This window comes from Delphinapterus leucas, chromosome 3 (genome assembly GCF_059928025.1).
Source record: "Delphinapterus leucas isolate spDelLeu-1000000601 "Yukka" chromosome 3, BTC_Dleu_Yukka2, whole genome shotgun sequence".
NCBI classification, from domain to species: Eukaryota; Metazoa; Chordata; class Mammalia; order Artiodactyla; family Monodontidae; genus Delphinapterus; species Delphinapterus leucas.
This window is the reverse complement of record NC_143131.1, coordinates 106,201,683-106,215,353: the sequence shown is the minus strand read 5'-3', so window position 1 is coordinate 106,215,353 and position 13,671 is coordinate 106,201,683. Positions and strand designations below refer to the sequence as shown.

General features: G+C 44.5%; 1 protein-coding gene across 3 annotated transcripts in view; it reads right to left on the bottom strand.

Moving 5' to 3' along the window:
* Positions 1-6,746, bottom strand: part of LMNB1 (lamin B1) — a 67,538-nt gene extending 60,792 nt beyond the window's left edge. Inside the window, exons 1-2 of one of the 3 annotated variants that reach the window (XM_022588696.3) lie at positions 6,622-6,746; positions 6,015-6,518 (exon numbers count right to left, since the gene is read on the bottom strand). In XM_022588696.3, the coding sequence (XP_022444404.1) occupies positions 6,015-6,373 (359 nt within the window). In that variant the 5' untranslated portion in view covers positions 6,374-6,518; positions 6,622-6,746. Of the gene's footprint in view, positions 1-5,379; positions 5,592-6,014 lie in introns of those variants that run through there. The other 2 variants (XM_089909254.1, XM_089909255.1) reach the window with 2 other exon arrangements.
* Between the last annotated feature and the right edge of the window lie 6,925 nt (positions 6,747-13,671).

Sequence of the window (13,671 nt, the reverse complement as noted above, 5' to 3'; positions counted from 1 at the left end):
ATCCTTTAAAAAAAATTTTTTTTAATGAAGGGACAGTAAATTGACTGGCTCAGCATCTCAAACAATGCTACAGCATCCATTATATTAGTTATATTCCAGTGAGCCCCCATCTCCAGTTTCCTAATTAATTCATAATTCTCAAAAAAGAGAAAATGACTTTAGAGTTAATTTTGCATCCTTTCAAGCTTGAATATCTACTGTGAACCAATCAATCAATCAAATTTATTTGTGTTTGAGGAATAAAGCACAACTTCTAGAACCTGATGAGTCAAGCAAAGTTACTAAGAAGTAGTCAATTAAAAAACATGAATCATTACTCTTATATGTAATCCCAGAGCTCTAAAACTTAAATTTTCATTAATTCATTTGGTGACAAATGACCTGAATGGACATGAGGCTATTTTTAGTTGTCTTTCTCCATTTACTGTGACTATTAATCTTTCCCTGCAAAAATACCTGTTTCACATAGAGTGCTACCCCAGACCCCACTGGGGTGTCATATACAGTATACGCATCATACTACCTTCTTAAAGTTGGAATTGCTTTTAATTCCAAACACTTGTGGCTATAAGGGTTTTACATAAAAGACTATGGATCTGTACCACTGAAGAAAAAAAAAAATGTATGCATCTACAAAATTAGTTACTGAACAACTGTTCCACATAACTTTCTCTTACATTTAGTTTTCCTGCAGAATTAGTTAATACTGAAATTCTCAATTAAGTCAATTTTTCTTTGCTTTTTTTGTTTAAAGTGTTGACTGATGGTATTCATCATCATTCTTGGCAAGTATTCAAAAAAGCTTCCAACGAAATATAATTAGGCTTGGAATGAACTGGAGTAGCTATATCTTAGATCTAAGATCAGTTTCCCTGTAAGAGACCACCTGCACAGAAGCCGTTGTCAAATTCTTTCTAGCAGGACAAGTGTCTCCAAGAATTCTTCTGTCTTTGAGGTATGTTGTATGCTAAAGAACCAAAAAGAGACTAAGTAATTTTGGAATCTATAATTCTCTCAAGACTTGCTTTCTTTTTTTTCTTTCTTTTTAAATGAAAGCTTATTTATTTATTTTTGGCTGTGTTGGTCTTTGTTTCTGTGCGAGGGCTTTCTCTAGTTGCGGCGAGCGGGGGCCACTCTTCATCGCGGTGCGCGGGCCTCTCACTGTCACGGCCTCTCTTGTTGCAGAGCACAAGCTCCAGACACGCAGGCTCAGTAGTTGTGGTTCAAAGGCCTAGTTGCTCCGCGGCATGTGGGATCTTCCCAGACCAGGGCTCGAACCCGTGTCAACTGAATTGGCAGGCGGATTCTCAACCACTGCGCCACCAGGGAAGCCCCAAGAATTGCTTTCTTAACCTAAATCCACCTAACAGACTAATTACAAAGACTCTAACTCCAAATAAATTACAGAAAATTATTCTTAAACGAAAGAGCTCAATGGACCCAAACAGATAATAAAACATTTCTTCCTTTTCATCTTACAAATTGTACTTCAATTACTGTTCAAAATTAAAATATTTCCAAGATTTCCAAGGATTACTATGCACAGGCACTGACCTCCCCACTAGACCCTAATAAAAAAGCAGTAGGGACTTCCCTGGTGGCGCAGTGGTTAAGAATCCGCCTGCCAACACAGGTGACACGGGTTTGATCCCTGGTCTGAGAAGATCCCACATGCCACAGAGCAACTAAGCCCGTGCACCACAACTACTGAGCCTGCTCTCTAGAGCCCACGAGCCACAAATACTGAGCCCACGTGCCACAACTACTGAAGCCTGTGCGCCTAGAGCCCGTGCTCAGCAACAAGAGAAGCCACCACAAATGAGAAGCCCACGCACCGCAATCAAGAGTAGCCCCTGCTCGCCACAACTAGAGAAAGCCCGCATGCAGGAACGGAGACCCAACGCAGCCCAAAATAAACAAATAAATATTAAGAAAAAAAAGCAGTAAACAACGAATAAACCCACAGCAAGAAAGTGAACAGAAAAAGGATCATTAGCAAACATTTCAACAAATTTCTAGTAGATAAAATGTAGAGGACGTCCCTGGTGACACAGTGGTTAAGAATCTGCTTGCCAATGCAGGGGACATGGGTTTGAGCCCCGGTCCGGGAAGATCTCACATGCCACGGAGCAACTAAGCCCGTACGCCACAACTACTGAAGCCTGCGTGCCTAGGGCCCATGCTCTGCAACAAGAGAAGCCACTGCAATGAGAAGCCTGCGCACCACAATGAATAGTAGTCCCCACTTGCTGCAACTAGAGAAAGCCTGTGTGCAGCAACAAAGACCCAACACAGCCAAAGATAAATAAATAAATTAATTTAAAAAAAATAAAAACTTAGTGGCTTAAAAAAATATATAGATAAAAGTACCTACCACAGAACGTGCACACAGGGGCTACAGGAGAAAGTGAGGCAGACTTAAAATGAGGGATTAACTCATGAAACAGCTTTGCACCTCGCCCTCCTGGGCACCCCTTAACATAACTGCAGGCTTTCCAACAAGTTGGCCAAGAATACATCCCATTCCTACATAAAGAGATCCTAATTTGCTCTTACACTCAGAAAAGTGGGAAGGAGCTACCTAAATAACTCGGGAGTAATATTCAAGCATTACCTAGTTCTTCATTTGAAAATGTAGACAACCAAGGATCAGCAACTGACAAAAATGAGTAGGAAGATAAAAAGCAAACCAAACAAAAAGAACAAGTGACCAGGGAGGGAAAAGAGATAATCCAATTAACAGAAGAGAATTTAAAAAGAAAACCCTAAATATTACCCTCAGACAGATTAAAGAAAATAATGCATCCTTAAAAATAAACACAAGCTGAAAAAAAGAGAAATACCTGTACAAAAAGATTTCTTGGAATTAAAAGTATGACTTGTGCCTTTAAATGTCACTATTGAGCTGGAGAAGAGCAAAGTAATTTCCCAGGATGAAAAAAAGAATTATAAGGAAACAAGAAACCCAAGAGTTCAACATTCCAACAAGAGAGAACAAAGAAAATGGAGCACAGAAAACACAGAATAAAGTAAATTTCCCAGAGCTAAACAAAGACCAAGACTTTAAATGGAAAGGACCTGCTTATAACAACTACAATGCATAAGAGAATATCCATACCTAGACCTATCACCATGCAATCCCAGAAAACCAGGAGAAAAGAAAATTCCAAAGCTTCCCGAGAGGCAAAGCAATTACCAAAAGAAAGTAACTGTGACTGGCATTAGGTAGACATGAACAACAACTGGCTACTAGAAGACAACGGGGCAATATGATACTTTCCAAGCTGTGAGGGAAAATGTTGAACCAGTATTCTATACCTAGCCCAACTATTCATCAAGCATGAGACAAAAATCAAAATTATTTTCAGATACACGAGACTTGGAAAGTCTACCTCCTGCCATCTTTTCTGAATAAGTAACTTAAGGATGTTCTCCAATAAAATGAAGAAACCAAGGAACTGAAAATATATGATACAGGAGGAAACTGGGTCTAAATCAGGTAAATTCCTAGGACGTCAACTGCACATCATGTCTTAAGAGCAGAGAGCTTAAGGGAAGAAAGTAGCCTCATAAATAGATATTATGATTAGATATCTTTTAAAAGTTTGAAGATATGCTAAAGGCAAAATTTTCTTTAATCAGCAAGAAAAATGGAAGGCTATTTAGGAACAAAATTGTACAAAGAAAGTCAGGATTGAAATATGAAAGTAAAATGTGGTATGTTTTGAGGAATTGATGGCACATCAGAAAATAAAATACATCTAATCCTAATAGATATATATGTTCAGGCTCTCTCTATATAGTTATATATAGACATTTATCTATCTATAAAATCCCAGTACACTACCTGACATCTCAAAGAAAATTGTTTCCAATTGTCAAGCCCTCAGACAGGCCTTCCTTAACTATACCATCCCTTCACCCTGCTCTATTTTTATTCCCCTAGTATCTGTTATCCTAACATTATATCACATTCACTGATTTCATTGATTCTAACACATATATTCTTCACTTTTTAATCTTGATGAAACCAGCATGCATTTTACAATCCATGCAGAGCATTTTACAACTACAGTCAGCCAGGTGGCAGTCTTGTTACTGTGTGAAAAACCTTCAGTGGATACCTTCTGAAAAGATTATAAAAGCACCAGCATCAAAATGTTTCAAATTAGCTGAAATACAATTTTTATTCGCTTACTGGGTATCTCCCCTATCATCAACATAAGGGCAGTAACTTATTTTTTTCAAATCTCTGTATCCTCTACATAAAACAGTGACTGGCAGGTAACATACTTAATCTGTGTCACACTTTAACATCTCTGAAAACAGGGTGGGTCCAACAGGATGGATCCTGCATAGTGGGCCCTGAAGTTTTTCTTCTTAGTGGTACATGTGATAATGGTGAATCATATAAGCAATGGCATCCAAGATATGAAGAAATTCAGTAATGAAAAGTTTGGAGGAAGATGGAGACAGTAGTGAGTGAATTGACCCGTTTCAAAAGACGACTCCAAAGATTAGAAAATCCAGGAAACAGAAACATAAGCTTATTATTATTTTTATTTTGTGGAACTAAATACTCAAAGAAATAAAAACAAAAGAGGCTAAATGTGATTGTCTCCTGGAAGGAGGCAAGAGACATCGTTTTTCACTATAAGCCCGTCTATACATTTTTTTTTACCAAGTGCACATATTCTTTATGAACCGTTTTTCAAGTATTGAACAAGATGGGGAAGTTGAGATTCACATACTGAAAATCACAGAGACTGAGACAGGAACATTTACACGGAGACAGAGGGACATTCAGGGGAACACAAAGTCAAAGTCAGAATCAGGTATCTCCACAGATTTCAACGGGCAAGAGGGGATGAAGACCACCGGAATTCTGGAGGCAAACCGAGCAATATTCTAAAGCGTGACTTCAACACTAGCTGCCTACTGAGGATAACTATGCCATTTTGCTCATCAGAAAGGCAAGGTAGGATCGGCAAAGGCTTGCTAGTTTATCCGTGTGCCCTGAACTGAAAAATTCAGACCCTCTTATGTGAAAAAATTACAAGCTCTCCCTCGCCACAACTCTCCACATTTACACAACACCCTTTCACCTGCCCTGGCCTGTCAACAATAAGGACAGATGCGGGGACTGAGCTGGGTCTCCTCTACACCCGAAAAAGCAAGTGACTATGTCTGGGCGATACAAAAGCTAGGGGAGAGGACTGCTGCGGGAGGGCAGGCGGTTCGTCGATCCGAGAACGGTGGCCAAGACGTGAAAAAACCCAGCTTGCGGAGTCCGGTGCAGAGAAACACCCAAAGACCGCGGCCTGTCTCGGCATAAAGAAAGGACACCTTTCCCCAGAGAAAGCTAACCAGCTTGAACACCCAACTTGCCCAGAGCCGACAGTGGCGCGCAGTTCAGACTCCGCCCCTCCCTCTTCGCCCAAGGCAGGCGCAGAAAGATCGCAAAATGTCACAGGGCCAAGACTGAGCGCGCCAAAGCGGGACCCACCCCCGGGAGACCGGGACGCCGGAGGCAGGTCCCTCCCCTTCCTCTCTCCGCCCGCGCAGAGCTCATTCATTCTCCAGGCGGGCAGCCGGTCCTCCCCGGCCGGCCATTCCTGCACCGCAAACCCACCAGACGCTTTGTCTCGGGCCCGGCCGGAAACCGGGGCGCGCATTCGAGCGCGCGCCCAGACGCAACCTCCCCGCACCTGGCGCCCGCCCGATCTCCGCGCGTTTAAAGCCTTCTGGATCCCGGGGTCCGAGGCCCGAAGCCGGTCGCCTGTCGCTGACGGCCCCAGGCGCGCACTTCGCCGAGTCCCACTGGGTATCCAGGATCGGGAAATGTGCATCCCGGTCCCACCATCACTACAGCTTGAGACCCCCGCGCGACCCCCGCCCCCGCTGAAAAACACTAGATTCTTTCTCCTTCTTAGAGACCGAGACCCTGCCCCTTCCGAAGGACGTGAGCACCCCGGCCCTCGCCCTCCCGCCCGAGCTGCGCCCCCGGCACTCACTTGAGGAGCAGCTGGTCGTGCTCGGCCTTGAACTTGCCCAGCTCGATCTGCAGCTTGGCGCGCTCGCGGGCCGTGTCGTCGAGCGCGCGTCGCGCGTCGGCCAGCTCGGTCTCGTAGAGTGCCTTGAGGCCGGTGAGCTCGCGGCCGCGCACCTCCTCACGCTCCGTCACCTGCAGCTGCAGCGCGCTGTTCTCCGTCTCCAGGCTGCGCACCTTGTCGATGTACACGGCCAGCCGGTCGTTGAGCTCGCGCAGCTCCTCCTTCTCTTGCAGCCGCGACAGCCGCGTGGGGCTCAGTGGCGTGGCGGGGCCGCCGGCGCGGCTGCCCGTCCGCGGCTGCACGGGGGTCGCTGTCGCCATGGCGATCGGCGAGGAGAGCTGAGCGCTGAGGCCGCGGGCAGCGCCGGAACACGGAGGGGGCGTCAGGCGGAGAAGCGTGAGGGAAGGCACGAACCGACGATCCGCGCTCGCGGAGAGGCAGACGTCGGGGGGAAGGACGAAGCACCTGGGATGGCGGGAGAGGGGTTATAGCACAAAGGGCAAAGGGGGAGGACTACGAATCAATTAAACGTAAAACGTCCTTTGTAAGAAAACATGCACACACTCACACACGCGCGCACACACGCTCAGGAAATACAGGGTGAGGGTGGCCGGGAGAGCCGAGCAGAGTCCGCGCGCCGCCACCGCCGCCGCCGCCGCCGCCGCCGCCGCCGCCGAGTCTCCCGCCCGCAGCACTTTGTTTCCTCTCAGGCGGCGCTGAGCCGCGGGCGGGGGGAAGAGGGCGGAGGGGCGGGCTGCCTGCGAGCCGCTGGGGGCGGAGGTGGCGCGGACCGCGGCGCCGCGCTCCCCAAGATGGCCGGCGCGCTCCGGCGTATCCACGTGACCGTCTCTGGCCAATGGGGGGCCGGCAACTCGGGGGCCGGGCCTGTAAATTCAAAATCTGGCCCTCAGGCAACCGTCGGCTCGGCGCGCCCGGCTGGGCGTGGCTGGGGGCGGAAGGACTGAGGGCTGTGGGGAGGGGTCCCGGGGACTGCTCGAGCGGCGGCTTTGGGCTCCGCGCCGGCTGTGCCTTCCCACCAGCCCGCGGGGACCGCTAGTCGGGTCGGGTCGGCGGATGGCGGGAAGGGGCCCAGAGGCTTCCGGGGCGGGTCCGTGCCGCCGCCCACACCCGGCGGTTCAGGGAAATTCAAATGTAAACGTCTCTAACTGACACACGCACAACTCGTAGAGCCCGGGACGACCGCGGGCGTTGTAACCTTATCCCCGCCCCGCGGTGAGGGTTCGGAAAAAGGCCTGGAGGCCCGGCCGCTGTGGAGTTATGTAATGAGCGCTGGTGTCCGAGGTTCAAGACCAACTGCGTGCGGGTTCCAAGTGCAAACCTTTATTTTTCTCTCAGGTGGAAAACGGTGTAGCAAAACACCTCCTCCCATCAAATTGACGCACGCGTGTCTTGAAGCGGATGGATAAAGACCACAGAAAAGCCAGTGCTGATGGGCGGTCCCCGATTCGTTTATTTCTTAACAATTTAGGGCTTTATAAAATCAAAACCACCTCACAAGTGATATGATTAACATGTTACTAAGTAAATAGCACAAGCTCTTCATGGTCATGCTTCACTAAAATCCCATGTATCAAAATCGAAACTTGTGAAAACTTAAGTAGAAATGCTTTTTGCTTTGAAAAGGGATTCCCCTGAAATGTAATTGACCACAGTTCTAATAGAATGTCCATCAATCCCTTTGAAAACTTTTAAAACTTTTAAACTTTTAGACTTAACATTTATTGAAGTTTACTATGTGCCCTGCCCTGGGCTTTTCGTGGATTATCCATCCACACATTCTGTGGTGTGGGAACCAGATTCCTTCCATTTGAAAATGTATCCACGTAATAGATGAATTTCCTTACAGCCGCCCGGCAGGCGACAGGACTGCCTTTGAACCCAGGCGGTTTCAATCGCCTCCAGAGCCTCGCCCTCAACTATAAGCTGGAAGGCCAACTCAACCCTTTAGGGACGCATCGGTAGAGTAATTACAGGTTAGTTACCTTAATAATGGCAGAAATGAAGACTAGAATGTTCTTTCTTTCTTTCTTTCTTTCTTTCTTTCTTTCTTTCTCTCTTTCTCTCTTTCTCTCTCTCTCTCTCTCTCTCTCTCTCTCTCTCTCTCTCTCTCTCTTTCTCTCTTTCTCTCTCTCTCTCTCTCTCTCTCTCTCTCTCTCTCTCTCTCTCTCTCTCTCTCTCTCTCTTTCTCTCTTTCTCTCTTTCTCTCTTTCTCTCTTTCTTTCTTTCTTTTCCGGTACGCGGGCTTCTCACTGTTGTGGCCTCTCCCGTTGCGGAGCACAGGCTCCGGACGCGCAGGCTCAGCGGCCATGGCTCACAGGCCCTGATGCTCCGCGGCATGTGGGATCCTCCCGGACCGGGGCACAAGCCCGCGTCCCCTGCATCGGCAGGCGGACTCTGAACCCCTGCGCCACCAGGGAAGCCCTAGAATGTTCTTTAAATATTAATCATGCACATAAGAATTAGTGAAGGGCACCGGTTGAATATCATCCTCCTTGAATTTCCGGGCACTCTATTAGTGATGATACTCTTCTTGTTAACGGTTCTATTTCCTACCCTGTTTGTTATCTAAAATACCTCCTTCCTTAACGCCCTTGACAATTAAAAAGTTGAAAAGGTTCTTTTTTGAAGTTGGTGTTAGGAGTTTATAAGTATTCAAGTAAAGTTTTAGTAACTTAAAAGGACCTTGAAAATCTAAATTACTTATAAAGAAATGAGGCCTAAAGAAGGTGAGTGCTGTGTCCAAGGTGGTAGAATCCGGATTGCAATGTAATTCCAGTCTTCTTGAGGCCCTTTCCACTACACTGACAGCTTGGCTTTCACTCCATACCCTCCTTTTACCTCAGACGTTAAAAAAATATCTTTGGAAATATTTGAAAGTTATTTTCTCTCCATTTTTGAAGACTGTATGTGAAGTGATTTCACGCATGATTTCTACTGCTCTCAACCCCACTAAGCTTTCCCTTGAAAGCTTGAGAATCCCTCAATCTCATTGTTTTAGGAAACTCAGATTATATCCTATTAGCTGAAACAACAAATACACTGGAGTCAGACAGTTGGGGATTTGCTGTTGATAGCAATGTAACTTTATGGAAGTTACTCCTCGGGTTCCTCATAGGAAATGGGGATGATTCCTACCTTGCAGGGGTTTGCAATAATTAAAGTAATATGTGTAGTGTTTAGACATAATATGGGAAAGCTAAATAGTAATCCTTACTAATAGTAATCCTGTGTCTCCTACCAAAAGCAATGAAAAAAGATGGAAAACCTCTTAGCCTTAGAATTAGGTACTTGCGCAAACATTTGGTCAGGCACTTTACTAAATGTAAACTTCTCTTATTCTCTTGGCTTTTCCCAAGCCTAACTCTGTACCTGGAATAAGGCCTATTTCATCCCTGCTCTTTCATACTAAATGTGCCCAGCCCTCTTCATTTAAAGAATTCCTGCAATCCCATTACCACCACTGTTTTCCCCAATAAATGAGAAGTAGCAAATACTGTATGAGTATGGTGACAATGCTCCTGCATTTACAAAGACAATCATGATTTCAAATATTCTGTCTGATTTTTTTCTATAAACCTTCACTTACTTGTCAGTGCACGTATTCTGATTAGTGGTTAGGCCATATATATTGCCACCAAGCTTCAACTTCCCATGGCATCACTTACCTCTTTGAAACTCCTCCCAAAACACACAGCTGCCTCGCTACATGCAGCAAATTTATTTGACATTTGCCCTACTTTCTGTATGTCTTATGGATCTGGGACAATAAAACACAGGATACCTATGAGGTCTGGGCAGAAGGGACCCAGACTAGGATGGGGGTAGGTAGAAAGGGAGAAGAGAAGGAGAGACTGAAAGCTAGCAAATAACCCAATTTTGTCCCAGGAGATGGGGGAGACAGCTGGCAGTTAGCTGAGTATACAGTGTAAACAAATGGGGAAGCTAGGGATGCGGTACAAAATGAAGAAAAGTATTGCTAAGCAGTGTCTCTTTTTTTAACTGGTATCTCTTCAGTATATGTTTTCTGAATATTTGAATGACGAAATAAATTAATACATGGTCTTCCACTAGACCAGATTGTTTCTATTTAATATACTTTGCAAAGTTAATACTTTTTCTAGGTATCGTAAAAACATAAGAATAAATCATGTTTTAGAAGGTTGAGTGACTACAGAATCCACTCCAACTCTGATAAAATAATATTTGTTTTTTAAAAAGAGCTTAAGAGTTTTAAAGGGTATTTACCACCCTCAATAGAGTTCTCTTAGCGTAGCCCCATGAAGTTTATACACTGCTCAAAATTGTTTTCCAAATTGCATGTTAAAATCTGGATACATGGCAAGAGTAGGATTGGCAGGATTATTTTAACTCAATGGTTCCATCTGACTGATCGCTTGTGATTTACGCAAAAAGAAAAACCAATTTGCACTTTTGTATTTTAGTTTTATTTTATGCCAAAATATGCTCATAAACCTACAACATTTTATTTAAATTATTTTTAAAAGATATCTTTCAAGCCTTTGTTAAACTAAACTATGCATCTGATTTTTAACAGCTTGTTTTTTAGTCGTACAAAAGTATGCCCCTTCACCCTGTATTCTGCATCTTTGCCTTTAGAATGGTAAAAATAACAAAAAAGACTGGTGTCTAAGTGTAGAGTTTACATGTAATTCAGCTGTTTCTGCTCTGATTGGAACTGACCCCACTCAAAGAGTTTTTCATGAAAAAACAAAGTCTTTAGTCACTTTATCTGGATGTATGGTTTATCCCTCCCAATAACACTTTAATTTATTCATTTAGTTCATAGATTATTGAGGTAAGACTTTCCTTGCCTAAAATATCTTCCCCCCCAGTCTTCCTCTGTCACTTTGCCTGAAATTTCCCCATAAAACTTAGTCTTTTAGGTCAATCTAGAAAAGTAAGGGCACTGTTTCCAGACCCCACAGCTGAGTTCAGGAATGCAGAGGAAAAAGGAACTTACAATATTTGCACAGTTGATATGGTAAAGTATAAGAATGAAGTTTCAACCAGCTGTCAGGATGTTCTTTTCTTCTTCCTCATTACCACAATTTTGGGGTGCCATTCTTCCCAGAATGGCATGGTTAAACCAGAACTAAAGATAATCACACCATTCTCAGCTTTTAAGTTCAATAGCGTTGACACTGGTATAAGAAAAGATTTGAAAAGAAGTGTAATCTGGCTAAACCAGTCCCCTCCACCCCATTTCCCATCCCTATCACCCCAACCCCAGTGAATGCCTCCTGGCTGGGAAAGGAAGGAGAGTTTGAAGCCACATGCACTGTGGGAGTCATGGTCCCTTGTCCCATTCCTGAGCTGAGTTGAGGATAGGGGTGAAGGATCCAAGAGGAGAGATGGTTTGTGCCTCACAACAAAGTCTCTTGTTTCCTTCTGTCTTGAGGCAACAGAACAGAAGCCAAGAGCAGCCTTCCTTAGAACGATTGTAGACAGCAGCCTCAAAACAATGGCAACAAGGGGTATGAAGAGCAACAAGGGGAGTGCAGAACAGCCTAACCTTCTGTGATTGTTAATGTTATGTGTTAATTTAGCTGGACCACAGTGCCCAGATATGTGGTCAAGTATTATCTGGATATTTCTGTGAGGGTGTTTTAGATGAAATTAACATTTGAATCAGTGGACTTTGAGTAAAGCAGATTGACCTCCATGCTGTGAGTGGGCCTCATCCAATCAGTTGAAGGCCTGAAAAGAACAAAAGACTGATATCCCCAAGCAAGACAAAATTTTAACAGCGGACAGCCTTCAGACTTGAATTGCAACATTGGCTCCTCCTGTATCTCCAGCCTTCCAGCCTATCCTGTAGATTTTGGACTTGTTAACCTCCCTAATCACACAATCCAATTCCTTAAAATAAATCTGTCTATATATACACCTCCTACTGGATCTGTTTCTTTGGAGAACCCTTACGTACACCTTTCCTATGCCCATAAGAAGAATGTGGAGGAGCTAAGGAAAGCCAACAGATTGAATTGAGTGAATTGCACAGGGACGCTGCAGACTGAGCTGGGTGAACTGGCCACTCAAGTCATGGTGGAACTGCAGACAATTCAGCAGAAGCATTGAAGACAGACGTGACAGAGGCCAATGTACTCAGGAACTAAAAGAAGTCACATATAGAAAAGGCCAGCACAGAATGGAGACAGAGCAAAACCAAGAGGCAGATGGCTCTCCCTACGGTTGGTAAGAATCTCCTTGGACTTAAAATCAATCTAAGGACAGAAAGGATGAGGTGAAAAATCTTTGGAATATTAAACTCGAATATAATTTATATATAAACCTCAACTGGTCCATGCCACTGGGAGATTGCAATCCCATCATCAGAATGGTCTCCTTCTAGATCTCTTCACACTGCTTTTCCTCCCAAGTAGTCTTTATTCTAACATGAGCTCTCTCCACAAGGTTGAAAACCTGGCTTCTAAACACTGAAGCCAAAGTTCTACTAACTCACAATATAACAAATCTCAGGAAAACTGATTTGCCTCTTTGGGTCACATGCCCAGCCTTGAATGGACTGCTGTGTCCAGAGCTAGGATGTACTCTGGTTAACCAAGTCCAAACCCAAAATCACTTGTTTGACAGTCAGGGGTGGGAGAGAGTCAGGAGTCAAGGCTGGCCTCACCAGACCATATAGGATGGGATTCCATCAGCAATGAAGAGTTCATCCTAAACAGGAATGAAGGGATGCTAGACAAAATAACCCAGCATATATCTACCTCATGGAAGGACAGTAAGAGAAATGACATAAATAGTGCTCTTCTGGCCTAAAATTCTCCATAAATTTGCATATTAAAAAAACATTAAAGTAGAAACTCTTAAAGGTTCAGGATACCTAAAAAGTCATGCCCATTTTCTCACTCATTAATCCATGCATTTATTCATCAAACATTTGTGGAGGACTTACTACATTCAGAGCAAGGATGACTGAAGTCCATGCATGATCCCTGCTTTGAGGAGCTTGCCAGTCCAGTGATGGACAGGCAAACATTCATGTAAATAAATTCTGCCTCACAGTGCCCGGTACTAAAAATAAGGCATGAACAAGGTAGTGTAGGTTCAACAAGGACCAGACAGGCCTCTGAGTTGGGAGGAGGAAACCACTCACAGACAGATGATCCCTGAGCTGGGCTGGTAAGAATGTCAGTCTTCAGGGACTGGCAAATGGATCGGGTACTTAATGGAGACCTGTAAATGGCAACCAACATCTCCAGGGGGAATTAGAGGGAAACCCCAGATGGAATCCTTAACCTCCTTGTGGTGTGCTTTTTATTTCAAACCACACTGTGTAGGGGGTGCTTCAAACTAGGAATTAGTAAGGTGGTAAGGGAAACAGATTTTAGTCAACAATCTTAACTTTTTTTGTTTGCTTTTATTTTTATTATTTTTTAAATTTATTTATTTTTTATTTACTTTTGGCTGTGTTGGGTCTTTGCTGCTGCATGCAGGCTTTCTCTAGTTGTGGCAAGCAGAACTACTCTTCATTGTGGTGCGCAGGCTTCTCGTTGCGGTAGCTTCTCTTGTTGCAGAGCACTGGCTCTAGGCAGACTTCAGTAGTTGTGGCACA